The sequence below is a fragment of the Rhinolophus sinicus genome, linkage group LG16, assembly GCF_036562045.2.
Source record: "Rhinolophus sinicus isolate RSC01 linkage group LG16, ASM3656204v1, whole genome shotgun sequence".
Lineage (NCBI taxonomy): Eukaryota > Metazoa > Chordata > Mammalia > Chiroptera > Rhinolophidae > Rhinolophus > Rhinolophus sinicus.
Window position 1 is genome coordinate 32,842,156 of NC_133765.1, and position 27,837 is coordinate 32,869,992.

Here is a 27,837-nt window from a genome sequence, read left to right on the forward strand (position 1 = left end):
GGTGGCCAGTTAGGTCAGTTGGTTAGAGCGTGGTGCTGGTAGCACCAAAGTTGCCAGTTCGATCCCTGCATGGGCCACTGTGAGCTGCGCCCTCCTTAAAAAAAAAAAAAAAAAGAGGAGAGCAGTGCTGATACCTAGCCTGATAGACAGAAAGAGATGAAGCTGGAAAAGCCGTCTCCTCAAATGGAGACCGGAAGGTCCCGGTGCCAAGTTTGGGAATCCTCTAAGGGCAACAGGGCGCCATGGAGGGTTTTCAGCAGAAGGGCCTGTTGAGCTTTGGATTCTTGAATTCTAGCTGGAAAGTCTGCAGTTGGCAACCCATTAGGAGGTGCCCCAGTGATGTTCACACCCCATCTGAGGATGTGTGACAATGGGTGGGGGAAGTATCAGGGAAGCCTAAACTGATCACCCTATATTATTATCATTTTATTACACTTGGGGAGACTGAGGGCCAGAGAGAGCAGTTACTTGCCTGCAGTCAAAAAGCTGCCCAATGGTGCCAACAGAGCAGCCAGGTACACAGCAGCTGTCAAATGGTTGCTGAAATCTGCCAGCCACAGGCACTTTCCCTCTCACTGCCCAGACGGCAGTTCTGCTGACTTAAACGGAGAGTTGTGGTTCTTCCCCTTTTTAATCACTGTGCAGGCCTCCTCTCGCGCCAGATTTCGCTGAGGCCCAAAGTGGTTTTCTTTCTCACTTAATTTCTTCTCACCAGCATCCCCTTCAGGGCCCAGTTTCTGGTTTCAACGCTCTCCGCGATCGAGACTTCTCACTTTTTGTTTTTGTTTTTCCTTAGAAAGGCAAAGGGTTTACAAAGAATCCCCTTCCATCGCGTTGCCTTGCCTTGCCCTAGATTGGACAGCATCATGGCTCAGAGCACCAATTTCATCTTCTCAGAGAGGCTGGCTCCTCCCACTCTGCAGGTCACTGGGGCCCCAAAAGAGAAAAAGGTTTGAATTCCCCGGAAACAAGCAAAGCGGTCTGAGCTGAGGAGGACCCACCACCTTTCCTTCCAATGGGTGAAAGCACCTGCTGCCTGACAAGTTCCAGGGGCCAGACACTCAGGGTTAATAACAAAATAGTTGACAACAATATCAAGAAATACTTATTAATACCATTAATAGTAATGTTAACAATTGACAATAATAACCATAACAAAATGAAAGTTAAGTGGTACAAGATTAATCATAAATGGGTTGATAAAAATATAATAATGGAACAATAGTTAACAGGTCTAATGAATAATAATAGCTACAATTAACTATTACAGGATTAATAGCAAATATAAAATAGCAATAGGATATTAGTAGTAATAATAAATAACACCGTTAACAGGTCTAGGAATAATAGTAATAATAGAAGCTAAGGCTTACAGGATTAATAATAATATAGCAATAGGTTAGTAATAATATTAATAAATGTAATATTATAATAATATAATCATAGTTAACAATAACAGCACTTAATAGTTACAGGATTAATAATAAATATAAAAATAATAATAGGCTAGGACAGGATTAACAGTAACAGATATAATAACAGTATAATTATAACAGTTAACAGAGCTAGGCTTAATAATAATATGATTAATAGTTTTTGAGGCTTGCTTGATGCCAAGCATTCCTCTAAAGCAGTGTTGACAAATGAGACTTTCTGTGATAACGGAAATGTTCTCTCATGTCCAATATGGTCACCACTAGCCATACGGGACTTCTGAGCTCTGGAAATGTGGCTAGTGTCACTGAGGAACTGACTTCATAATTTTATTTAATGTTAATCAACTAAAATTGAAATAGCCACATGTGGTCAGTGGCTACTGTACTGGACAGCAGAGTTCTGGACATTTTACATATGTTAATTCATTTAATTCTCACGACAGCCCTGGGGTAGGTACCATTACTGTTATTACTGTCCCCTTTTTATGATGACGAAACTGAGACACTGAAAAGTTAAGTCATTAGCCCTGGTCAGAGTCTCTCCCCACATCAAAGACAGGATGCCATTGTCTGAGGGGGCTCATAATTAAGAATGAAGGTTCTGGGGTCACCCAGACAGGTTTAGAATTGTGTTCAGCCTTCTCTCGGCTATGTGGTCACTTGGACTATTTGGGCCTCGGTTTCCTCATCTGTAAAATGGGGACAATCAAAGGGCTGACCTCACTGTGTTGCAGGGGAGAATTTGATGAGAAACCTTATATGAAGGGCTTGGGAGTTTGGGTGGCACTTCTACATAACACATGCTCAATAAAGGATGTTGGCGTAATCTATAATCGGTGTGAGAGTAGTACATGCCAAAGGGCTGTAAAGAGTGGTGGCCACAGAGATTTGTCCCTGTGGATGATAGACCCTCACACCCATTTTACACATGAGGACACTGAGGCTTGAGAGTAAAGACTGTAGCCCAAGGTCACCCAGCCAGTGAGTGGAGGACTTGGTGTCCACATCTGTAAAAGGCACTTCTGGAGACTGGTCCTCTCTCTGCTAGGAAGAAGGTCTGAGCCCCATTTGAGGAGGAGGCCTGAGAGCCTGGTCTGCCCCCTAACTGGGCAATGGCTGGTGCAGTGGACTGAATGTTTATATGCCCCCAAGATTCATGTTGAAATCCTAACCCCAGAAGGTGATGTTGTTAGGAAGTAAGGCCTTTGGGAGGTGACGTGGTCATGAGGGCACAGTCCTAATGCATTAGTGCCCTTATTAGAGACCCCAGGGAGATCCCTATGTGCTTCTACCATGTGAGGTTACAGCTGAAAGGCACCATCTACTCTCACCAGTCACTGAATCTGCCAGCAGCTTGATCTTGGGCTTCCAGCCTCCAGAACCGTGAGAAATACATTTCTGTTGTTTATAAGTGCCATGCAGGGTCTCTGGTCCCGCTCCCTACATAAGAACGCAGGATATGGTGAGGTCAAAAAGGAACACCCACGGAGCCATGGATAAGAGGTTCATACCACTATAGTCTCGCTGGTGGCTGGGTTGGAGGCACAGGGAGCAAACATCCGCCGGTACTCCAACAAGTGGTCTTCCTGCACCCCAGTCTCGCTGGCGGCAGGGGGAGACATAGGAAGTAGGAGCCACACGATATGCCGTCCACTTCTCTGCCTGCCAACCAACGAACCTGCACAGCCACGGCAGTTATATCAGTGGCTAATGGCTAACCAGTAAACAGCTGATGGCCAACTAGCCTCAGCTGATGGCTATCTACTTACTGAGCCAGCACCTTTCCACGTGAGGCTGAGAGCCTGGAAACTGCTCTCTGGGACTCTGTCCCCACACTAAGCCACTCAGTTTATGGTATTTTGTTATAGCATCCTGAACAGACTAACACAGAAAATTGGTATCGAGAAGTGGGCGTTCTGCTGTCATAAATACCTAAAAAGGTAGAATGGCTTTGGAACTGGGTAATGGGTGGAGGCTGGAAGAGTTTTGGGGTGCATGCTAGAAAAAGCCTACATTGCTGTGAACCAACCATTCAGGGCAATTCTGGTGAGGGCCCCGAAAGGAAAGAAGAAGGCTGCAGAAGAAAGATGTCCACGGCAATGGAAGAATGACCCAGAGGCATTTTGGAGTTCATTAGGGCTTCCTCCCATCACAGGCCCAGAGTGCAAGGTCCTAGATCGCAGAAAGATTTCAAAGGAGGGGCCCTCGTTGCTGGGTTTCTCTCCAGCACCCAGTCAGCTACTTCAGGAGCGGCTCCAACGGCCCCTACTGGCATGTGCTGCTGCCAGCAAAGCTGTGTGTGGCAGGTGGCTGCCTCCATCTAGATTTCGGAGGAGCTGCCAGCAGCACTACCCAGGCTGAGGGCCACCTCAAGGGTGGGGCCACCGCGGAGAGCCCCCAGCAGTCATGTGGGTGGGGCTGCCATCGTGAATCCAGGCTGATAGAGCCACCTGCTTATGGTTCTAGTGTTCTGTAATTCCCGCCCAGGGAGCCTGCAGCCAGGGCTGCGCCCAGTAAAGCCATGAATGGGCACAGAGCCTTGGGGGCCCCACTCCTGCCCAGCAAAGTTTTGGGGGCAGGAACACCATCCTGGTGTGGCCAGAGGCAGGACCTCTCCCCAGCCCAGTGTGTCCACAAGGTGGGACCACAGCCCCAACGGGCCTGGAGGGCAGAACATCTAGCCAAAGAGGACTATTCTAGAGACTCAAGGATTTGGACTTCTCTCGGACCTGTTACCTCTTTCTCCCTTTTGGAGTGGGAGTGTCTGTCTTATGCCTGCCCCACCACTGTATTTTTCGAAGCACATAACATATTTGATTTTACAGCAGGAGAGGAATTTGCCTCAGAATGAATGGTTGTACCTTGAATCTCAAGATTGATTTAGATGAGACTTTGGACTTTTAAGCCACTAAGTTAGGGTGTAATTTATTACATTGCACGTAAGTAATACTGAGCACACGGCAGCTCTGGGAGTGCCCAACCAACCCTTTCCCCACCCTTCAGGGTCCAACGGCGGCTGGAAGGTCCAGGAAAGAGCATCAGAAAACTATTCTGTAACTGGGCCCTTCCGCCTTCCACGTGGGCTGTCAGAACTCTCCAGTCTGGATTCCCGGTCTTGGGGGGGGGGGGGGTCTAATCTGCTCAGCGCAGGTTCCTGACGCCACCTAGGCTCGCGGGGCTTCCCTCCCGCAGCTTAAGTCCCTTTTCTGCCCTCCCAGTGCTTTTGACTCTAGCATTGCCCCAAGTCCTTGCCTAAGAAAAGAATGAACAGTGTTTATAATCTGGACTCCATTTCCAGAAGTGTGCACCAAGCCGAGACCATCACAGGCAATATTATATCCTCCCACCCCCCTGTCCCCTGGGAGGGGTTTGCTATGAATGTCTCCATTTTTCAGATGAAGAATCTGAGGCACAAGGCAGTGAAGTGATGTGTCCAAAGTGACACAACTGGTAAGTGGCTGAAGCAGCTGGCCTGGACCCAAGGCCTGACTGCAGAGCTCCAGCTCCTAACTGCCTACTATGCCCAAGTAATAGTGATGATGATAGTAACAACAGAATTGAGCATTATTAGAGCATTATGTGCCAGGCAGTATTTTGAGGGCGTAGACGGATTAACAATTTAATCTTCTGAACAACTGTATGAAGGAGAGAATGTTATTTCCCTCCATTTGACAGAGGAGGAAACTGAGGTACAGAGAGGCGAAGAAATGTACCCCAGTTACAAGGCTGCTAAGCGGCCATGCAGGGATTTACACTCAGGCTCCAAAATCCTGACCTTGGCCCCGAGACCGAGCACCCCACCCCCCCACCCCGGGGGAATCTGGTTTCTGAGGGGAAGTGACTCAGTGGCTTGAGGCCCCGCAGATAATTATTCGCTTTCAATCCCGGTAATTAAAGGCCCTAATGGTTCCGCAGAGGACCGACAACCTACTTACTCCGGCGGTCCCCACCCCTGCCGGGGATCAGCGTGGGACGCACGAGCGAGCTTTCCAGGTGTGCGCTTGGCCAGAGTCCCAGGCTGCGGACCCTGCGGGCTGCAGTCGGTTTACGCGGAGCTCTGGCGCCCCCTGGTGGCCTCCGGTGGTGGAGGGCCGGGGAACGGCTTCCTGGGCTGCCTCATTCCCTCCAGCCTCTTCCCAGACCTCGCTTCTGTGTTTTCCCCAACCCTTCCGGAAGCTTCGCAGGCTCCAGGGCTGACGCCTCCCATCCACCGTCAAATGACTACCAAGGCTGAGAACACGGATTTGGGGCATGGTTTAATACCTGCCTTCTTTCTTTAGTGTTGGCTGTTACCAGGGGCAAGTGACTTGAGCTCTCTGAGCATCAGTTTCCTCATCTGTAAAATGGGGATAAGAGATGAACATACCTCAAAGAATTGTAGTGAAAATTAAGTAAAATAATTCATTTAAGTGCTCAATACATTCTATTATCAATATTATTATTATTAATTTCCAAGGCACAAGTCTAATTATATGCCATGCTTCTCCCCGCTGTACACTGTCCATGGCTCCCATTACCTTATGAATAAAATTCAGACACCTCATCCTGACATCTCAAGCCCTTTCAAGGTCTTAACCCCAATGATCTCATCTCATGACAATATCCACCCAAACACCCTACACTCTGGCCACACCAGACTTCTTTCTGTCCCCGACCCACCCCGTTTCATGTTTCCAGACCTTTGCTCATTACTCATTGGTTATCACCCCCCCACTCCTATTCCCCTCCCCACACAGGACTGAGCTCCTGGAGCGTCAGGCTGGTGTTTTGCTCACCTTTGAATCTCTTGCACACAGCACAAACCTGGCACATATTAGGTGCTCAAAATATTGCTTTGAGACAAAATGAAATAAGTACTTAGTGATTATTGGTGGATCGTGACTGGGAAACACAGGCTTGTGATGGGAGCCTTGATTCTGTCTCCTTCCTGCTGTCTGACCTCTCTAAGCCTCCATTTCCTCATCTGCAAAATGGGGATGAGGATAGTACCTACCTCACAAAGCATTTGTGAAGATTAAATGAAATTGTGTGCAAAGCACTTAGCACAGGCCCCTCAATCGATGATGTTGATTATTATTAGCTAACCCTGTTCTAAGGTCCTTCTCATACCCTGAGGAGTAGATGACTGAGAATCGCTTAATACTCCCCTCCCCCATCTGCATTAAAGGAAACCCCAAAATGTTAGCCTAAAGTAGAGAGCCAAAAGAATTGAAAACAGGTACTCAAACAGTTACTTATCTACAAATGTTCATTCGTAGTAGCAGTTCACAGTAGGCAAAAAGGTGGAAACAACTCAAATGTTCATCAATGGATGATGATGGATACACAAAATGTGGTCTCTTCTCAACCATAAAAACTAATGAAGAACATGCTACATAAAAAGGAATGATACATAGAAAGGAATGGTGCATGCTACAACGAACCTCGAAACATGCGGAGTGAAAGAAGCCAGACACAAAAGGTCACGTGTTCTATGATTCCATTTACATGAAATGTCCAGAATAGGTAAATCCATAGACAAGAAGCAGATCGGTAGTTGCCCAGGCTGGGAGGAGGGGGGAATGGAGAGTGACTGCTAATGGGTGTGGAGTTTCCTTCTGGGACGATGAAAATGTTTTGGAACTAGATCGAGCTGGTGGTTGCACAACAGCGTGAATGTGCTAAGTGCCACTGGATTGTACTTTAAAATGGCTAATTTTACATTATGTGAATTTCACCTCAATAAAAAAGTTAAAAAAAAAAAACTTGTTAGCTAAAGGAGCCAGGATTTGGAGGGGGTTTGGGATATGCCCTCACTATGCTTCCAGTCCACTCCAGGCTGATCTTAAATAAACAGATATTAACAACTTAGCAAGGGCCTTGAAGCTCAGTGACTCCTTCCAACAACACTGTATCTCCCTTTTCCAGATGAGGAAACTGAGAGGTAAAGTGACTTGCCCAAGGTCACATAGCTACTCAGATTCCAAGGCAGGATTTGAACCCAGGTCTGGCACTCAAACTTTTTCATTTTTAATAAATATTTCTTTTTTTAATTTTTTTAATTAAAGTTTGTTGGGGTGACAACTGTTAGTAAAGTTACATAGATTTCAGGTGTACAATTCTGTAATACATTATCTATATCTCACATTGTGTGTTCACCATCCAGAGTCAGTTCTCTTTCCATCACCATATATTATTGATCAATATTTTTAAAAATTTTAAATTAGAAATTCTCCCCAAGGACCCTATATTTTCATTTTCTTAACCCCCAAACACCACATTTCCTAGACACTGACTTCGTTGTTTTTTTTTTTTAATTTTCTATTACTCAAAGACGTTTGAACTGCCAACCAAAACTTGTGAGCAGGAGAGGGTGGTAACACCTGACAGTCACTGAGTACTTACTATGTGCTGGTGCTGCCCTGAGGGCTTTATATTATTACCCAGAGGGACAACAGGGGTAGACTCGCATTCCAGACTGCCTGGATTCCAATCCACTTGCTTGCTGCAAGCCATTTCATTGTGGCTTCTTCACCTGTAAAACGGGAGTGGCAAAATCGTTCCCTGTTCTCAGCGTTGTCATGAGAAACACAACAAAGCAGCACGGGCTCAGTAAATGTTAGCTATTCTTGAAATCCCTTGTAGCACCTTATGAGATGGGGACTGTTATTTCTTCAGTTTTACAGATAAGGAAATCGAGGCACAGAGAGGCCAAGTGCCTTGAAGGAGGTTACACAGCTTGAAAATAGCAGAGTGGGGACTGGAACCCACAGGTGCACATGACATCCATTAATCTCCAGCTCAAAGCATGGTTACTACCAGTTGCTTTAGCGTCTGAGGCTTCAGAAGCAAAAGCAAGACCTCCCCTGCCATCTGCAATCCTGGGTGTGGCTCAAAAATGAAGGCTGCCAGCCCTACCTCCCTTCAGGTTCTGACCTGATATATAACAGGAGGAAACACATATACCAAAGGCAGCCATTCTGGACTTCTGGGTTGGACCTCCAGCTCTGCCTCGTCCTGTGAGGCCATGGGCACGTTACTCTCTCTGAGCCTTGGTTTAAGGATTCAATATAAGGGTTTGTGTAGCAAAGGAACTTGGCCCTGGGCCGATATGCAATGCATCTTGGTTATTGATAAGGAGCAGGTGAAACTCAAGGTTTCACTTGCTCCTTGGGAGGAAGTATTCAGAAATTTGGTGGTCGGCAGCAGAAGAGAAAAGAGAGGGTTTGGGAAGGGGGAAGAAGAGAGGCTCCGTAAATAATAGAGGGGATGAGGAGGAGAGGACTCAGCAATGCCCCCTTTTAGGGCAGGGCTCTCAAACCCTCCATTTGACGCTATGCAATGAGCTGGCAAGACCTTGCAAGACGCCTTCAGCAAAAGTCACACACAGGACCCAGGCCTCAGGCTGGTGGTGCACGGGTCCCCGTTTCTCCCCCACTCCTCCCAGAGGAGGGGGGCCTTTTGAGGGCCAGGGACTCTGGCCTTTCCTATCGCTTCCCCTCTCCCAGTCTGTAGCCTGGGCCAAGTATTTGTGGTGGAGGACAATTTCAGTTCCTTCTTGGTGCTGGCTGGGCCTGGCCACTTCTGGGGTGGGGCAACCACTGTGGAAGGAAACTCCGCCTCACACCCCAGCTTGGACCACTATCTTCCCTGCTGGTGGCTGCACAAAGTGGGGGATCAGTAGAAAGGGCTGGGAGGCCAAAATCTGGATGCCAGATGGCAGGTCCTGTGGGCACCTTCCTGGGAGGAACTGGCTCAAGCCTGGAGTCACACAGTACCTTCTATATGCCAGGTGCTGTGCCAGGCGCTGGAGACGCAACAGTGAACAAAGCAGGCGAAACTCCCTGCCCTCATGGACCCACCCTCTAACCTGGGATGGTGGGGCGGTGTCACAGGTTAGGTAGAGTCATCAAACCCAGATACGATACCTGTAATTGGCCTGCCCTGGTTTTTCTCCTACTTCGTTGTCTGTACCTTCTCATCTCCTTGGTGGGTCCTCCTCATCCCACCAACCTTCTCAGTAAAGCTCACAGGCCTCCCTGATCTCACCTCTCTTCTCCTTTTGATCTCTCTGCTCCAGCCACACTGGCCCCCTTCACATGTTTCTTGCCTCTGAGCCTTTGCATTTGTTGTTCCCTGTACCAGGAATGCTGTTCCCTCTGGATATCTGCATGGCTTATGCCCTTATTTCCTTCAGGTCTTTACTCAAAAGCTACCTTCTGTAGGCCTCACCTAGTGAAAATGGCAGCTCACCATCCTCATTCACAATTCATATGCTCTTCCCTTGTTTTATTTTTCTCCTTGACTCCTAACGTCATCTAATGTACTGTATGAATGTTGCTTCCTTATTTTTTTCCTCTGGTAAGGGAGGGCAGGAACACTTGCCTGTCAATAAAAAAAATAATTCATGGAAGGAGAACTGACTCTGGGTGGTGAACACACAATGGGATTTATAGATGATGTGTTACAGAATTGTACACCTGAAATCTATGTAATTTTACTAACAATTGTCACCCCAATAAATTTTAAAAAAATTAATTAAATGCAAAAAAAATAATAATTCATTGAGGTGAAATTCACATGACATAAATCGACCATTTTAAAGTGAATTCACAATGTTGTGCAACAAGCACCTCTATCTGGTTCCAAAACGTTTTCATCACCCAAAAGTGAAGCCCCTTACCTGTTAAGCAGTCACTTCCCACTCTTCCCTCCCCCTAGTACCAGGCAACCACTGATCGTCTGCTTTCTGTCCCTGTGGATTCATCTATTCTGTACATTTCATAACGATGGATTCACACTGTTCCTTTGTGTCTTGCTTCTTTCACTTAGCAGAACGTATTCGAGATTCAACCACATTGTAGCCTGTGTCAGTACTTCATTCCTTTTTATGACTGAGTAAATATTCCATTGTATGGATGGACCATGTTTAATATACCCATTCATCCCTCGATGGAGATCTGGGATGTCTTCACCTTTCGGATAGTGTAAATAGTGCTGCTATGAACATGCATGTATGTACTTATCTGTCTTTTTACCTTGTATCCTGGTGTCTCGGATGCAGTTAGTGCTCACTAAATATTGGTTGAAAGAATGACCGATTGGAGGAAACAAAGGCATTAGACTCATCAGGGTGGGGCTGGGGATCATATGCCTTCCTGGAAGAGGTGACCGCTGAGTGAGAGCTTGAAGGAGGAGGCCTGGAAGGGACCAGCATGTGCAAAGGTTCAGGGTGTGGTGCATTCTAGGAACAGAGGGAAGCCAGGTGGCCAAAGCTGAGGGAGTGGAGATAAGAAAATGTGTGTGAAGAGACTGGAGGGGTGGGCAGAGGCCAAGACAAGTAAGGTCTTGCCACTCACAGAGAGGACCTGGACTGACTCCTGAGGCGATGGGAAACCATGGAAAGGCTTTGAGCAAGAGAGTGCCATGACTTGATTTGACTTAAATTTTATTCAGTGGAGAATGGATTCAGGGGGTGCAGGGGCCAGAGTGCCAGAAGGGAGACCTGAGAGAAGGTTATGGCAGCCAATCTGGCAAGAGATGACAGTGGCCTGGGATGGGGAAGTGGTGGTAGAGATACAGAAGTGACAAACTCGAGACATGGTTTGGAGGTAAAATCGTCAGGACTTTGGTAATGGTAGCCACAACCCAGTTCTGGTTTTGAAATTCTGTTTTCCAGTCCTTTTGAATCACTGTCCCTGTTCCGGTCCTCTACATTTCCAGTGACAAAGATACTCGCCGTTCATCACCAAAAGGGGCAAACAACTTAATGTCTGTCCATCAGGGGACGAAAGGATAGACAAAATGTGGTCCATCTGTAAAACCACAGGAAGGAGATACTGACTCATGCTGTTACATGGATGAAGCTTGGAAGCGTGATGCTGAGGGAAAGAAACCAGTCACAAAAGGCCACATGTGGTGTGATTCCATTTATATGAGCTGTCCAGAATAGGCAGATTCACACAGACAGCAAGTAGATTAGCAGTGCTGGGGGTTGAGGGCAGGGGCCAATGGGGAGTAACCGCTGCTGGGTGTAGGGCTTTACACTGGAGTGATACAAATGTTCTGGAACCAGACAGAAGGGGTAGGTTCACAACATTGTGAATGTACTAACCATCGATGAATTGTTCTCTTTATTTATATTTTTTAAAATTTGGGAGCTGTATTTATTTTCTTTGATTTATTTTCAGTTTTATTGAGGTAAGATAAGGTGTACATTGTGACGATCTGAAATACATACATTGTAAAAAGATTCTTTCATTTAGTTAATTAACACATCTATCACCTCACATATTTATAGTGTATATATATATATTTGCACGTATGGGAGAGAACATATAAGTTCTACTTTCTCAGCAAATTTCAGTTATTCAATAGAGTGTTACCAACTATAGTCACCATGTTATACATTATGTTCACTTTTATTATTATTATTATTATTTTTAAGGAAGGAGGGCACAGCTCACGGTGGTCCATGTGGGGATCGAACTGGCAACCTTGGTGTTATTAGCACCATGCTCTAACCAACTGAACTAACCGGCCATCCCTATGTTCACTTTTAAACAGTTAATTTTTTTTTTTTACCACCCCATAAACAGTTAATTTTTTATGTAAATTTCACGTCAACTGAAAAAATAATGATTCAAAAAAAAAAAAAAAGATGCCAGGCGCTTGCTCTCTGACTTCTGCCTCTTTCACTCATGTCATCCCTTGACTCCAGCACGAGGGCTCTGAGAGCCAAGGCTCATAGGCTTCTGGGAAATTTCCCACACACTACGGCCCAAATGCCCATATGCCTGGCATTTGCCTTATGTGGCAAGCGTCTAGACTTGGAGAAATTCGACCTCGCCTTTCCTGCTGGAGGAATTAATTCAGCATCAGGTATAGCTGGATCCAGGGGCTCAGCTGACATCAGCTATCATCAGGTAGCTGTCTCTCTCCACTCTGGAAAGCAGTCTTTCCTATGATCTACAAGGCCCTAAGCAACCTGCCTTTGCCAATACTCCCTGACCTTTTGTTCCTACTATTCTTCCACTTGCTCACTCGACTTCAGTCGCATTGGCCTCTTGCCCATTCAAACATGCTTGGAATGGTCCCTTCTCAGGACCTTTGCACTTGCTGGTCCCTCTGCCTGTACATCCTTCCCCCACATATCTACGCAGCTCCCTCCTTCCCTGCTCCTCAGGGAAGCTTTCCCTGACTACCTTGTCTAAAATTGTACTTCTAGTATTTCTACCCCACTGCCATGGCTAATAGTTGTCCTAGCAGAACCACTTCTAGAAATCATCTTACTTGTTTGTTGGTCAACTCAGGAACAGTGCCTGGTACAGCGGCTGACACACAGTAGGCACTTAGTGAAACGCTGTAGAATGAATAGACGGTCCAGGTCTGTCCTGTTTCTCTCCTGCCCTCAGGCCAGAACCAGACAGTGATTGAGTCCTGGAGGACTGTGGGGAGGCAGCAAGAGCAGGAAGCAAAGACAGGTCCAGGGAGGTGGAACTGTGTTACCTGGGTAGAATAAAAAGGACAGCAATTCCTATCTGCTGACAACACTTGCTCTGTGCCATGAACTTGACATACCATTACTGTCTTTATTTTACAGATGAGGAAACTGAGGCCTAGACAAGTGAAGCGATTTCTCTAAGACCCTCCAGAACTTTCCCTCTTCCCATGGGGCAAGAGGTAGGGTTGCCAGGCATCCTGGACATATAGTACAGTCCTCCATTGACTTGGTCAGAACGCCCGAAATATCCTGTATTCAGCTTGTTTTCTAGAAATCACACGTTTTCAGCATGTCCAGTTATTTTTCAATTTAATTGGGCGTTAAATTTACTAAATCTGGCAACCCTAGCCAGGGAGGAGCTCGGGCTCCAGGCCTAGGGCTTCAGTGAGAGGTCCTGCCTGGGCCTCCCGATGTTTTTTCAGGGAGAACCCGCAACCGGTCCTTACCGCTGGAAGCGCGTTGATTCTCGGGGACCCGATCCTCTTTCCTGGGACGAGGCACTGAAGATTCGTGAAACATCGTAGGCCCTTTAAGAGTGGTTTCGGGGCAGGGCCCACGGGGGCGTGGCGAATCCGGGGGCGTGGCGAATCCGGGGGCGTGCCGGGTCCCGCCTGACCAACCCCCGGGCGGGACAGTAGCCGGGGCGGGTGGGTCGGGAAGGGTTAAAGGGGTGCGCCCGGGGGTCGCTGGCTGTCCGGCTGCCTCCGCCTCCTTTCCTCCGAGCCGCGCTCTCCCGCGGCTGCGCCGGCTCGGCCGCCCGGGAGACAAAGCGCCGACGCCGTCACCGTCGCCGCCACCGAGCGGGTCCCGGGCCATGGCCAGGCCGCCCGCCCGCCCTGCGCCTCCCATTCCGTCGCCGCCACTGCCGCCCTAGGCCTGGCTGCGAGGTAAGGCCGGCCTGGAGCGGGGACCTGCGGGAAGATCTGCAAAGGGGACGCGCGGGACAGGGCTCCGGCCGCCGTGGGCCTCGGGGTCCCGCGGGCGTCTGGAGAACCCTCTGATGGGGATCTGTAATTTCCCCGTTAGGGACCCCAGGTGCGGGGGGCGAACTTGGCCGATGACTCTCCTCCACACCCCCCCCCAGCCCCATAAGGGACCTCTGCCGCTTTTTGAACTCTGGGGCAAGCCCTCCACTTGGCACTCACATTCTTCCATTGACCACCGATCCGGGGCTCTGGCTGCCCTTTAGGAAACTCAGAGCTTCCACACGACACGAAGGGACAGAAGGCAGCTAGGATCAGAGCTGGAGATCCAGTCTCTGCAATAGGCAGTGGGGCTGCCTCTGGCCTGGCGCTGGCATCCTGGCGTCCCTGTGGCCCCTGCTTCATGGTTCCCAGCACATGTTTTTCTGCCTGTACCTACCACACCCTCTCCTGCATGCCCACTGCCAGGGAACACTGTGGCAGCTGGATTCACCCTCAGGACTTGTGGTCTGGTTTCTTTCCTTGAAGTGTGTGCCAAAATGCCATACCACAGGTTCCCCAGAGTCCAGGATTCTGGGCCACCCGTTTCCCGGGAGACCTTGAGCTAATTACTTGCCTTTTGGACAGCTTTCTTGAGTGCTCACTACCTGCTAAGCAATTTGCAAAATGGCTCTTCAGGATTAATTTATTCAACCCTTCCTGGAAGGATGGGTGTTAGTGTTCTCATTTTATAGATGAGGCTGTGAAAATCCCAACTCATAACAGCAATGTGTTTGGTGGCTTTCCCACAGTTTTCCAGCAGGCTTTCCTCGTTTTAGCTCATTGAATCCTCTCCACAGCCCACTGATGGATGAGGAAACTGAGGCTTGGAAAGGTGAAGTGACTTTCTCAAGGCCCTCCAGCCTGTTCTAGAGGAGGCGAGAACTTGGCCCTGGGACCATAAAGGAGCTGGGCCCCCTCCAGCTCTGTGCCTGGCCATGAGCTGTTGAATCAGTAGCAGTGCCCACAGTGGACTTTGACCGTCTTGGAAAACAGGAGTGTGAGGAGATAAGCCAGGGACCAGGCCCTGACAGAGGCTAGAGCCGTGCCCCTGCTGCTTACTGTACTCACCCCCTCACCCCTCTACACACTGGTTCTTGCTGGGGTTGGAGGAAGCAGAGGCCGTGGACAGAGCAGGGTCCTGCATTGCCGGTAACCCTGGCCTGGCTGGCTCCATTTGCTGAGCATGAGGGAAACTGCTCTTCCTTTGGCCTTAATGGGGTGGAGAGACCCCAAGATCAGTCCCTTTGGGCCAGCTGCCTAGAGCATTTGATTCTGGGCACAGCATTGTACCTTTGGGCTAGTGCCTCAATCTCTGTGTGTCTCTGTTTCCACATCTGTGAATGTGGGATGGGGAATAGACCCCTTGTCATGGGGCTGTTGAGGTTTAAGATGACTGTTTGACTCGTTTTACAGGCATTTCAGCACCAACTACTGCCAGACACTGGGATCCAGACAAAAGCCCCTACAGAAGGCAAAAATGACCTAGGTACTTTCAGGGTGGGGTACAAGAGAGTGACTGGGGGAGTCTCTGGTATAGGGTGGTCAGGGACTGCCTCCCTGAGGAGGTGATGGTCAAGCTGAAACTGAAGGATGAGGAGTTGGCCATGTGAAGATACGGGAAGGGCATTCCAGGCAGAGGGAACAGCCAGGGCAAAGGCCCTGAGACGGGAACATGAGGAACAGCAAGGAGACCAAGGTGGCTGAAGATGAGTAAGCAAGAGGAAGGGAATTTGGACACCATGGGGAAGACTGAATTTTATACTGAGAGAAGTAGGGAGCCATGGGAGGGCTTAGAGCGGAGGAGCAGTGTGGCTGGATTTGGTTTTCACAGGATCTCGCTATGGGGCATGGATTTCAGTGGAGAGGCCTAGGATAGAGTTTGGTTCTTACCCTGAAGAACATGGATAGGGAAGGGACAAGGGTGGAGGCTGGGAGACAGATGAAGAGGCCACTCACAGATGGAGCGGTCCGGATGAGCAGTGATGGGGACCTAGAGTGCAGAGGTGGCAGTGGGCAGAGATTAGGCCACTGATTTGGAAGAGGTTGGAGGGGGGAGTAACTGGACTTGATGAGTGGTCATAGTGGGGGTGAGGGGAGAAGCCAAAGGCCATTTGCTGAGACAGAGCACTGAGGGGAGCATGTGGGGAGGCTGAGAAGAATGTCAACAGCTGCCACTTCTGAGCACATACTGTGTGCCTGGCACCATGTTCAGTGCCTTCTATGTAATCACTGTGTTATTGTCACAACAACCCTGACTTAGGTGCTGTTATGATCCCATTTTACAGATGTGGAAATAGAGGCCCAAAGAGGCTTAAAGCTTGCCTGAGATCACACATTCTGGACACTACAGAGCTGACAATTGAACCCAGAGAACAGCTCGCCGAAAGCAGATTGGGCTGAGGGCAGGGAGGTGAGTGGTGGCCTGAGAGGTAGGAGGGAAATGGGATAAGTGGGGTGGATAGTTCCTGTGAGAAATGGGGCTGGGGTCCATATGAGGTTGTTGGGCTGTGGGGGAGAATGTATGAGTCCCATTTTGCAGAGAGAGAAACTGAGGCTCAGAGAAGGGCAGCCAATGTCTGAAGTCACACCGGGAGGCATAGCAGAGACTCTGGCCTTGGCCTGGTTACCACGTTAGCACAGGCTGACTCAGCTATGAAATCAACTTGTGTTGCCTCTTCCAGGAAGCCTTCCTTGACTGCATAGGCAGGTGAGACGAGTTGGATTTGGTTGGGAGCAATCGCCACCTGCTCCCTGGGTCAGGTTGCCTGGCTGGGCCCCTCGGTGGCCAGGTGCTTCCAGGAGAGCCACCAACCATACCTCATTCCTCCAGGCCCTGAGTAAGGCACCATCCAGGCTGGGGAATAAGCATTAACTGAACACCTACGGCATTCCAGGGACTTCACATACTTTGTCTTTTGAAAAATGTAGCCATTGTCTTATGTAGAGTGAGGCTGTTGAAGCAGGAGCATAAGGTGGGTCCTCACAGTGACCATGGAAAACCCCAAGGGAGGGTGTGGCCGCATTGGGGGCCCACATACCACATCCCAATAAGTCTGACCTGGCCAGTGTTGCCCCATCATGTGCTCCTTGAGGAAAGTGGATAGAGCGCGATTCCTCTACTTTGGGTACAGGATGCTGTCTCCCCATCCCCTCTCCATAAGTGTGGACGAAAGCCTGGGTCCTTTCTGGATCATTTCACCACAATCTTTTCTGCTTGTCTGACTGCATCTGCCACCCTCCCTCACTCTGCTCTAGCCTCACTGGCCTCCTGCTCTTCCTCAAGCACTCTAGCAGGTTCCTACTTCAGGCCCTTTGCACTTGCTGTGCCCTCTGCCAAGTGAGTCCCAGGGGATCCCTCCTTTGCCTCCTTACGTCTCTGCTCAGATGTTACCTTCTCAGTACAGCCTTTCCTCACCCCCCTATTAAAATCAAACTCTCCTCTTGCTGCCAACCCGCCTGACCCCCTTCCCTGTATTAGATTTTCTATAGCACTGAAGACCATCGGGCAGACTCATTTTATGTGTTTGTTAACTATCTGTCCCCTTCACCTGCCACTAGCATGTCAGCACCACAAGAGCACTGGCCCTCCATCCTGTTTACTGCTTTATCCTAGTGTGGAGAACAGGGCCTGGCTCACAGTGGGTGCTTAATAAATGTTTTTGACGAACGAAGTCCCTGCAACCCTCTGAAATAGGTTCTGTTCATATTGTCAGTTCACGGACAACCAAATCAAAGCAGAGTTAGGAAATCAAAGCTGGGACCTGAAAGGGACCACAAAAGGTCAGCCAGTCTGGTCCCGGGGGATGATGGAAACAACAGGGCCTTAAATGAGGCCTGGGTTTGAATTTCAGCTCCCTTCAACTTGCTTTGTGACCTTGGGTGAGTCACTAACCTCGCTGCTTTGTTTCCCCATCTGTCAAGGGAGGGGGGCGGAGTCAGGCTTTTCCCTGCCAACTGAGGTTAGCTGCGAGGTGAGTTAAGATACATAAAATGCTTGGCATGCAGTAGGAATCCTCAACATCATTTTGGGGAGGAGGACAGCAGGAGGGTTATGAGCCTCAATTCTGGGGCCAGCGTTTGAATTTGACCCAGGTGTGAGTCCTGGGCAGTGTGAGCACGGGGCAGGTCACACCACTCTGAGCCTCAGTTTCCTCATTTGTGGAAGAGGGATATTGATTGTTATGGCAGCCGAGGGTGGCGGTGAGGTCAGGGTGAGGCCCTGGGTGAGCCGGTGGCAGTGGCCACGTGAGTGACAGCTGTCCTGTTTGGAGACAGGCCCTGAGCAGCGCCCCCCCCACCCCACCCCGCAGGCCGCCTCCTCACCGCCATGAAGCTGAACGAGCGCAGCCTGGCCTTCTATGCCACCTGCGACGCGCCGGTGGACAACGCCGGCTTCCTGTACAAGAAGGGCGGCCGGCACGCGGCCTACCACCGGCGCTGGTTCGTGCTGCGCGGCAACATGCTCTTCTACTTCGAGGACCCGGCCAGCCGGGAGCCTGTGGGCGTCATCATCCTGGAGGGCTGCACGGTGGAGCTGGTGGAGGCCGCGGAGGAGTTCGCCTTCGCCGTGCGCTTCGCGGGGGCCCAGGCCCGAACCTACGTGCTGGCCGCCGAGAGCCAGGCCGCCATGGAGGGCTGGGTGAAGGCACTGTCGCGGGCCAGCTTCGACTACCTGCGGCTGGTGGTGCGAGAGCTAGAGCAGCAGCTGGCCGCCATGCGGGCAGGGGGCGGCCCTCCTGCGCCACGCCGGCCCCGCGCCCTCCCCCACAAGGAGAACGGCTGTGCGGTCTGGAGCACCGAGCTACCCACCGCCCCCATAGGCACCTCAACCGGCGCACGGCCTGGTCCTGAGCCCCCGCCACTGCCACCCCGCCGGCGCTCAGTGCCCAACGGGCCTCTGGACTCGGCCTCCTTCGCCCAGCTGCACGAGTGGTACGGGCAGGAGGTCAGGGCCCTGAGGAGTCAGTGGCTCAGGAACCGGGCCCAGCCCTGAAGGGATGGTGAGGGCCCGTCCTGAAGGGGAGGGTTAAAGTCACAGCCAGCCCTGAGGTCACCAGGGGTCCTGGTTCTGGTGGGACTCGAGTCCCAGGGGCTGCTCTGACAGGCCCAGCCCTGACAGACTGGGGGACCTGGTCCCCGGGAAATCATATCAAGTCTTGAGGGAAATTGTGGTCCCTGTGTGGCCTCCTTTCAGGGGATTCAAGCTGGGACTTGTGTGACTCAGAGAAGGCCATTGCCTGATTCTAAGGAGAATCCTGGGCCTGGCTGAGCCTCAAGAAGCCCGAGAGAGCTGGTTTCAAAGGAACTGTAACCGCAGTCCTGGCCCGTTTACCCAGCAAAGGCCTGTTGCTGGCAATAGGTCCTGGCTGCTGTGACGAACCTGACGGGGATCTACGGCCTGAAGACAAATGCCCCATCAGCCCTGGTCCTGGTCTCAGCATGGACAGAGAGAAGGCGCGGCTGTGCCACACACCTGGGTCTGACCTCCTTGTGCTCCAGGGCCTTCCAGAGAAGCTGGCTTGGCTCCAGGCTGCCTGCCTGCCTCCAGAAGCAGCAGGTGCAAAAGGCAGGCAGGTTTTAATGCGTAACCGGTATGGTGAGATTGCCTGGTCCCGACCACTGCTAGCCTGGAGTGGGGCCCAGGCAAGACTTTGCCCTGGGCCTCATCCAGGCCTTGAGGTGGTGCTCCTGGCGCAGTAGTGGCCTCTGGCCTTGGGCCGTGTCTGTGTTCCTGTGGTGGCTCTCACGTGCTCTCCTGACTGTCCTTAACCACATCCTTCAGTCTCCTTCTGCCAGAGCCAGCTCTTCTGCCCCCGGACTGGGGTGGGGCCTCTTGGGAGCTCACCTGACCTGGTCCAGTCTGGCTGGGCAGCCATGGCATGAGCTGACTTTCCAGTAGGTTCCACTAGGGAGGGGTGGCCACGAGCTAACTCACCACCCAGAAAGGGCCCAGGTGCTGATCCAGTAGGAGGCAAAGAAACAGTTACAAAGCTGTGTTTGGCTTCTGGAAGCCCCTCCCTCCGTCACAGCCCAGCCCCCTTCACCCCCCAATATTCCATTGGGGAGGCTGACTGCTGTTTCATTATTCTCACCACAGAGGCTGTTCTTCACAGGAGAATCTCTGAGGCTGGGACACCCCTGGCCCTCAAGCTGGGTCATGTTTACAGTCCTCAGTGCCCTACACTGGGGACCCTCTGAGGATACCTCCTCCCAACCTTTATTCCCCAGAGGGTCCCTCTTGGTGACAGATAGACTTGTTCCCGAGGCCCCTTCCTGCTATTTAGAGACCCTGGGGCTCGGGGAAGAATGGGGGCTGTCTGTGTGTCTTCAATCACCAGCTCACTGCTGGTTCAGTTGACTGGGCTTCTGTTTTAATTTAATTTTTAATACTTCGGTGGTTTTTTTCTAGCAACAAAGCTTGGTATTTTCACTACTTGTTTCTTGTTGGCTGGTAGTAAGGGACGGGGTGCCTGGCTCTGGGCTTGGCTGGGGTGGGGGATGAGAGAGGACCATTGGCACTGCCCCCAGGGAGAGGGCCAGGAACCTTGGCTGGAGACAAAGCCACCTCAAGAATCTCACCTGGTTCTTTGCCTTCTCCCAGCATGCCCTGCTCTGTAGCAGGGAATTCTGGGGTCTTGGTACACTTCCTGTCCTCCTCTTTCCCAAGTCCTGAGCAGTGGGGGTGGGGACGGTGGCTCCTCCATAAGTTCTGGGTCTCCAGAGGTGTTAGGAGCTGCCCTGAGCCCATGTCCTGGCCAGACCCAGCTGGTGGGTGAGGTGTTGGCCCCCGTCCTGGTGCAGGTTTACAAGCTACAAAGGTACAATGCCCTGGTCTCCCTGGGGGGCTGGTGGGAATTGCCCCCCCACACTCCCCATCTCCAAAAGCACAAGATGGGGTCAGGCTGCCTCCACAGTTGGGTGGAGGAAGAAGTATCAGGCAGCCTGGGTGGGGGTGTAAAGGCTAAAATAAAAAAACCAAAAGTTTGACAAGTAATGAATGGTTGTGTCATTATTTTCCCCCATCAAAATCCTAGATTGAGATGCTTGGCAGGGCCAGGAGCAGGCCCTACAGGAGAGGTGATCAGTGTGTGATGAGTGCCCCCCCCCCTCCATGGCTGATGGCTGGCTCTGCCAGGCACATTCTCATAACCTCTTATGGCAGATACTAGCCCCATTTTACAGATGAGGAAACTGAGGCACAGAGAAGTTAAGAAATCTGTCAAGTTCACACAGCTGAAAAGTGTCAGCAGGGATGTAAACCCCTGGAATCCTGTGGAAGAAGGGGAATACGGGGAAATAGAGTCACAAAGTTCCTTTTCTGAGGGGAGAGAAGGCAGAGGGAAAGGTGAGGATTTGAAAGTCAACTATGGGTTGAAGGTCTGTCTTACAGTTGGGAGGGATGGCAGGGACAGCAAATGGAAGAGTCAAAACCCGGTTCTTCTTGATCAGTTCATGGGGCTGCCAGGGGCCTGGAGTGAGGAGATTCTGGCATCAGTGCTGGTTGAGAGGGACCGATCCTGCGATTGATTAGTAATGTCTGCCGTGATCACAGGGTGGATTGGATAGTACTAATGCTATGTGTCTGCTGTCTAAGACTCATGGAGTCTGCTGGGCTAATGGGGGATTCATAGGTGGAAAGGGGCTGGCCCCAGGTCACCCAGCATGATGGACTAGGCCCTAGGTACTTCTAATATCGATTCAGAGCTTGGGTCACATGTCTCCTTTGTCAGCCTGGAAAAACCATGCACATTCAGGAAAATGTGGTTTAGGATGAAAAATCTACAGTCCTCGCTCTGCAGAACAAGTTCAAGAATGAGAAACGAAAAATATTAAGGTCAGGGAATCATGCCACTTGTGAGTATCCAGTGCATGCTGAGTAATTCCTTCCACCTCCCCTGGGACCAGAGCTGACAGATGGGGGCTGGGGAAGTGGCTCCCCACACAGGCTGAGTCAGAGCACTGCTTGTGGCATTTGTGACCACAGCCATCCCAGGGCACGGAATGGGGGAAATCGCCCCAAGAGGGAGGGCCACAGGTATGATGCCCTCACCTGCCGGGCTTCTTAGGGCTGGATGTTTCCATGAATTCAACTGAAAGGGAGAAGAGAGACGAGTGGGTCACCACCCAAGTGTTGTGCATCCGCCGGCTAATATGTCAGTGTTTCCTCTTGACCCAGGGGAGGTGTTCAGGGCACGTGTCTAAGGAGGACTAAAACATCCCTGGAGCATGACAAAGTAGAAAAAATAGTCTTCACCCAGACAGTGTGGGGGATATTGTATGAGTTCAGAAGAACATTCTGAGAAGCCACTTGGGATAGGGGCTGAGAAACTCGTGAGGGGCAAGCAGGCCAGAAGTTATGTGCTGGCTGCCCACCATCCATCCACCCGAAAATGATGAGTTCACGTGGATCAGTTGTGCTGCTCCCATCTGACTTGGAGGGATTAACTAAACTGTAGCTGCGAAAGAATAGCTGTGTAGCCCAGTTTGGGCCAATGTGATGTTAGTGGAAGCTCCTCTGCTTCTAAAAAGAGACACAATGAAGGGCTCTTCATTGTTCTCTGGGGGTGAAGTTATGCCTGATGCCTGGAGCTGTGGCAGCTATCTTGTGATAAAGAAATAGGCCACTGGAAGGAAAGTATCCCCTGCTGAGTTTAGCACACACTTGAAAATAACCCTTGAATTGCTGAATCAATGGACCCAGGAACCTGTCCTAATAACATCTTGTTATTTGAGGTAATAAATGACCTTGTTTGAAGCTTTAAGGTGGACATTTTGGTTATGTGCAGCCAGAGTCTTCCTAATGGGTGAGCTTGAGTGACTGTGGCTGTTCTCTCTCAAGACCACGGCTCTGGGTGACGAACTGCAGGGTACTGTCAGCTCGGTGGGGTGAAGGTTAGGGCTGGAGCGGGTGTCCCTGGGACAGTAAATGGCCACTGCTTCTCATCCTTTCCCTGGAAGCCTTCCATCCCTCCTGTTTCAAAACGGTGAACAAATATTCAGAGTGGCACTCCCCCACCTACTTCCGGCTCCACACTGTATGTTTCTAAACAGGATTGTTTTGTCCCTACTATGAGGCTACATCTGGTGCCAACTGTCCACTCCCTCCAGTCCTTCCCCAGATCACCTTACACAAACTTTGTTATGCAAAAGGACCTGCAACTTGTCCCAATTTCTAAAACTGGGGCATCCAAAACAAAACTCTTCCATGCAGTAAAATTATAAACTGCTTAAGCCCAGCTGCAGATTTTGCATTTTCTGATGAAGACTTTTTAAAAGGTGAGCCCATGACCTGTTTTTGTCTCAGGGTCTCAAAGCAGTCGCCTGCTCCTGACGGAGGTGTTATGGCCCTCTTAGCTCGGTCTGCCCACATTTGGAGCCACAGCTGTGGCTGCTCTAGCTGGGCATAGCTGTGAAAGCACTTGGGCGCTGGAACCGCTGCCACTGCCCTCTCTTCATTGTCCAGGGGCACTGTTGTCATTGGGTCTCTAGCTGTGGGCTGGGACATCCTGGGGCAGTGTACCCAGGTCCTCTAGACTGCAGCTCCTGGAGGGCAGGGCCCAGGTCTGCTTCCCATGTGCCCCTCAGGGCCTACCACAGTACCCAGCACAGAGATGGCAATCACTCCCCCTGTGCCCCTCAGCCCCTCCCTGACTACAGCTGCTGCTTGGGCAGGGGTTGGTCCCGAGACACAAGCTGAGCAGTCAGGGTCCTGGGAATTTTGAATTGTGGGAACAGACTAAGTTAGGTCAGAGGCGGCCTCAGAGAGAGAAGGAACAGATCAAGACAGACTATGCAGTGCCCCAAAGCCTGGCTGAACTTCCTGCCCTTGGACTTCACCAGGATTCCCCTAGATCCTTCCAATACACCGTTTGCACATCTTTAAGTGGATCACAATTTCTTTTCACACAACAGTTTCCAACTACGCCAGACCCCCAGGGAGTATCTGTCCCATATGCCCGTTCTCTCATTTTGACAGCATCCTTCCCAGGGCCAGGCACACCCAGAGGGGCCACACAAAACGAAATGAATTAGAATTGCCTCCTATTTACTGAGGACCATTTACCGAAACCTATGATATCTAATCACCTGGGATGCTCCTTAAAAATGCAGATCCCTAGGCCGTGGCTCCAGGAATTCTGCGTCAGTAGATTGAGGCAGGGCCCAGGAAGCAGCATTTTAAGTAGGAAACTAGGGACTTTTGGACCACAGATTAAGAAATGCTCATTTAATCTTCAAAGAAAGTTAGTTGTAAGCCAGTGTGGTTGCCAACCTCCAAGGTGGCCCCAGATGTCCCCTGCCTCCTGGTGTCCACACCCTTGTGTAGTCCCCTCCCACACTGTGTGTCCAGGACGATTCTGTGGAGGCGACACTGGAGCTTCCTAATCTAGGTCACAGAAGACACTACAGCCTCTGCCAGTTTAGCTGCCATGTTGTGAGGACACTCAGACAGCCCTGCGAGAGGCCCACTTGCAAAGGAACTAAGGTGCCCCGCCAACAGCCAGCACCAGCCTGCCAGCCATGTGAGCGCTCCATCTTGGAGGCAGATTCTCCAGCTCCGGAAATGCCTTCAGCCTTAGCTGACAGAGCCCAGGAGTCAGAAACACCCAGTCAAGCCACTCCCAGATTCCTGACTCACAGAGATCAAAAGATAAGCGTTTATTGCTTTAAGCCACTAAGTTTTGGCATTATTTATTATGTAGTAATAGACACCACATACAGGCAGATGCTGTTATGAACATGTCCATTTTATAGATAAGGAAACTGAGTCTCATTGAAGGGCCCTAGATTACCTGATAGTGGAGAATCAAACCCAGGGCAGGCTAAGTTCAAAGCCAGTGCTTTTAACACCTACAACCTAAGGGGCTGGAGAAGATCACAGACCATTAAAGAGATCAACTGTTTTATCCCTCTCATTGTAGCCGACAGGGAAACCTACCTGGATGAGGAGTCACCTTGGTCAAGGTCACTTGAGGTGGTATTCCCTGCCCCGTCCCCACTGCTCTTGGGTTTGGAGGGGTGGCTTCTGTTTCCTGGGTACCTGCAAAAGCAGTCCAGTTTCCAGAGCAACACACACCCTGTGCCTTGGCTATGGAGAGCCTGGCCTTCAGAATGATCTAGAATACTCACCCCAGTGGTCATGGGTGTGGACAAAAAAAAGGGGTTCTATGGAAAGTAACCTCACAGGGTGATCTGATCATCAATTCCTAACTGGGCAGGTCATGGTGGGTAGTTACACCACAGACCTATAACTTCTGTAGCGAAAGGTTTTAAGCCAGCCCTGTTCATTGTTCTTGTGCATCTAGAGTAACACACCTTTGAAATGCCAGAAATAATACCCCTGGAAGGCGGCACTAACCCTCCAGAGAGCACACACAGTCTTGCTAACTATCCTGTAATCCAGTCCCCTCCTTGCTCTCTCCCACCTCCAGTGTGTTCCCTCCTTAATTCCAAATGCATAAAAGAAGCTGCAGAACTGTTCTTCTGTGGGGCATTTGAGATCTTGCTCCCTGGCAGGTCGTCAGTTTGGCTCAGATAAACCCTTACAAAAATGCTCTACGGGTTCAGACGTTTCTTACGTCGATATGGGCCAATCCACCAAGTGAGGTCTGCTCTTTCATTCACCAGGAGGGGATAGGAGAGGGGGCTTCTGGTGCAATTCAAGGAGCATAACTACACCCCAATAAATTTAATAAAATAAAATTAAAAAAAAAAAAAGGAGCATAACTAGGAGGGAAAGAAGGGCAGGGGTGGGGAGCAAGGCCCAGAGGCCTGAGCGTCAGGCCTATGGTGCAAAGGGGCCCTGCCACTCTGCTCTCGCCTACCATCTCCCGAGGCCGATGGCATCTCCTAACCTCCTGAAAGTGCAAGCCTAACCACAGCAACAACATGGCTCCCCAGTGCCCTCAGGAGAAAGGCGTAGTTCCCACCAAATCCCATGGGGCTCCAGGATTGGGCCCTTGACCCTCCTCCTCCCTCTAAGCCCCCACGCCCAATGCTACCCTCCTTTAGACTTGTTTTCCCAGGTTCTTGTCCTTATCCCACATCTCCCTGCTATTCCTTCTGCCCTCCTCTTTTGCTTCTCTAACTCCTATTGTTTTTCAGGTTTCAGAGGAGATGCCCCCTCCTCCAAGAAGCCTTCCTGGACCTCATTACTGGTGCTCTCATGGTCTCCCACATTTCCGCCATCGAAGCACTGAACACATAGTAGGTACTCGATAAATATTTGTCACCTGGATGAATACTTGCCAAATTGCCCCCAGCTCGGCTCTCTGCTTTCTTCTGTCCCCTGCTCTGCACCTGCCTTCCCCGCCTTCTCATTCCTCTTCAGTCGCTCCACTCCCTGCACTCCTGTAGTCCCTAGTTCCAAATTCCACATTTCTGTGTTTTTGCTACATTTTCCACTTCAGATGGGCAGTGACTGCAGCAACGTCAACACCAAAGCCGACGGCCCAGAACGGAGCATCAGTTCTCAGCCTGGAGGGTAACTGCGGAAGCAGATTCTTAGGTGGCTTGTGTGTCAGATGAGGCTTTCCCCCCACCCCTGGGGGGCCACATCCTGGGGGTTTCTGACTTCTGACCTCCAGAGCTTCAAACCGAGGCTCCAAATGGCCAGTCCCTGGTTTTACTTAATTCGAATATTACAACAAGTTTATAAGGAAAGTACCATTGCTATCATTCCTCACTTTATAGCTTGGAAAATTGAGGCACAGAACAGTGTAGGCATTTCCCAAGGTCACAGGGCTCCAACAGGCAGAGCTGGGGTTGAAACCAGGTGGTCTAGCTCACGCCCTCCCCCTGCCCCAGCTCTTGACGCCCATCCTCCTCTCCAACTCTGAGCAAAGGCTGGGCCCGCATGAAACGTCACCCTTAATGGCTAGTTTGGGACCTCCAGGGTAGATGGGGCCTTGGCGCCTACCTGCCGCTACCCTCCCTGCTCGATGGGCTGATCAGGCATCCCAGGGGCCTGTCCCGCTGGGTTTGGAGCAATTAGTCATCCTAACCAAGGGGGAGGTAATTAATCACTTAATTCCCACTGCAAGGACCTGTGGAAAAACCGGTGCAATCGGAAGGTTTCCAGACAAAGAGGAAAGATCTGTCTTGGGATACCATGCTCACGGGTGAGTAATACTTAATGCCACTTTGGGGAATTTCTTGACATTACTGGTTAAGAAAAACAAATGTGCTGCTTGATGCACAGACTCACCATCGTGGGTCAAAAGAACCCATCCCCTGCTGACAGTAACAGTATGTACCACACAGGGTCTTCTGTGGCTTACATGCACGAGTACCCCTCATAATGACTTTCTGAGCTGGCTGCTGCAATACCCCCATTTTACAGATGGGGAAACTGAGGCCCTAGTTATACAGCTGGGAAAAGGGCAATATCGCACTTGTCACCAGGAGGCCCCTGGCCTCCTGTTGGGCATTTACCTGTGGGGACAGCTCATAAACTGGTTGGTCTTAGGCCGTGGTGTGTGGCCACTGATTTGGGGGCAGGATCTTGGCTCCTTAGTACGAGGCCCCAGAATCTAACCTGCTTCCACGCTGCTGCACTGAGGGGGAAAATGCATTCCAGTCCTTCCATCTTCCTTTGCTGGAGCCCGCAGCACCATTGCCAACCGAGATGCCCACAGGACCGAGACAGGTGGCCCAGGTGAGGACCGAGGCAAATCACAGACATGTTCCTGGCATATGTCCTGTCTCAAGGGCACAGCCGCTCCTCAGCTGGCTATTGTTAACACGCTGGAAGGTGGGCCCAGTGTGGCGGGATCTTATGGTTTTCCAGAGAGGCCGGTAATCGTGATTTTTATGTGCTGTGCCTCCATATTTTCATGGTGGCACACTGATTAAAATCCAGTTTCTAAAAATACCATTCTGTAAAACACCACTGAGGGTCAGATCTGACCCCCAGTTTGCATCCCAACTCCAGAACAAAGCAAGCAGGACACCCAGA

The 27,837-nt window shown here is 50.6% G+C and overlaps 1 protein-coding gene and 1 long non-coding RNA gene across 21 annotated transcripts; one reads left to right on the top strand and one right to left on the bottom strand.

Annotated features, from left to right (window-relative positions):
- Positions 1-174: 174 nt before the first annotated feature.
- LOC109448582 (uncharacterized) lies at positions 175-13,543 on the bottom strand. Of its 13 annotated transcripts, XR_012492598.1 has the most exons (5): positions 13,365-13,505; positions 12,708-12,923; positions 7,821-7,950; positions 5,700-5,772; positions 1,095-2,872 (listed from the first exon to the last, which is right to left on the bottom strand). It is a non-coding gene; the product is annotated as an uncharacterized LOC109448582 (long non-coding RNA). The 13 variants fall into 13 exon arrangements; XR_012492593.1 differs by lacking the exons at positions 5,700-5,772; positions 7,821-7,950 and adding an exon at positions 175-927 and having other exon boundaries at positions 2,768-2,876; positions 12,708-12,862; positions 13,365-13,450; XR_012492601.1 differs by lacking the exon at positions 7,821-7,950 and having other exon boundaries at positions 1,095-2,876; positions 13,365-13,543.
- A 13-nt stretch (positions 13,544-13,556) lies between these two features.
- PHETA1 (PH domain containing endocytic trafficking adaptor 1) lies at positions 13,557-20,877 on the top strand. 8 transcript variants are annotated; one of them, XM_019734073.2, is made up of 7 exons: positions 13,579-13,805; positions 15,297-15,369; positions 16,169-16,293; positions 16,423-16,590; positions 16,714-16,855; positions 17,597-17,762; positions 18,194-20,877. In XM_019734073.2, the coding sequence occupies exons 6-7, from the start codon at positions 17,711-17,713 to the stop codon at positions 18,874-18,876; spliced, it is 735 nt and encodes a 244-aa protein (XP_019589632.2). In that variant the 5' UTR covers positions 13,579-13,805; positions 15,297-15,369; positions 16,169-16,293; positions 16,423-16,590; positions 16,714-16,855; positions 17,597-17,710; the 3' UTR covers positions 18,877-20,877. The 8 variants fall into 8 exon arrangements, with proteins under 8 accessions (XP_019589635.2, XP_019589632.2, XP_019589633.2 ...); XM_019734074.2 differs by having other exon boundaries at positions 16,565-16,590; XM_074321366.1 differs by having other exon boundaries at positions 16,423-16,855.
- Positions 20,878-27,837: the final 6,960 nt, after the last annotated feature.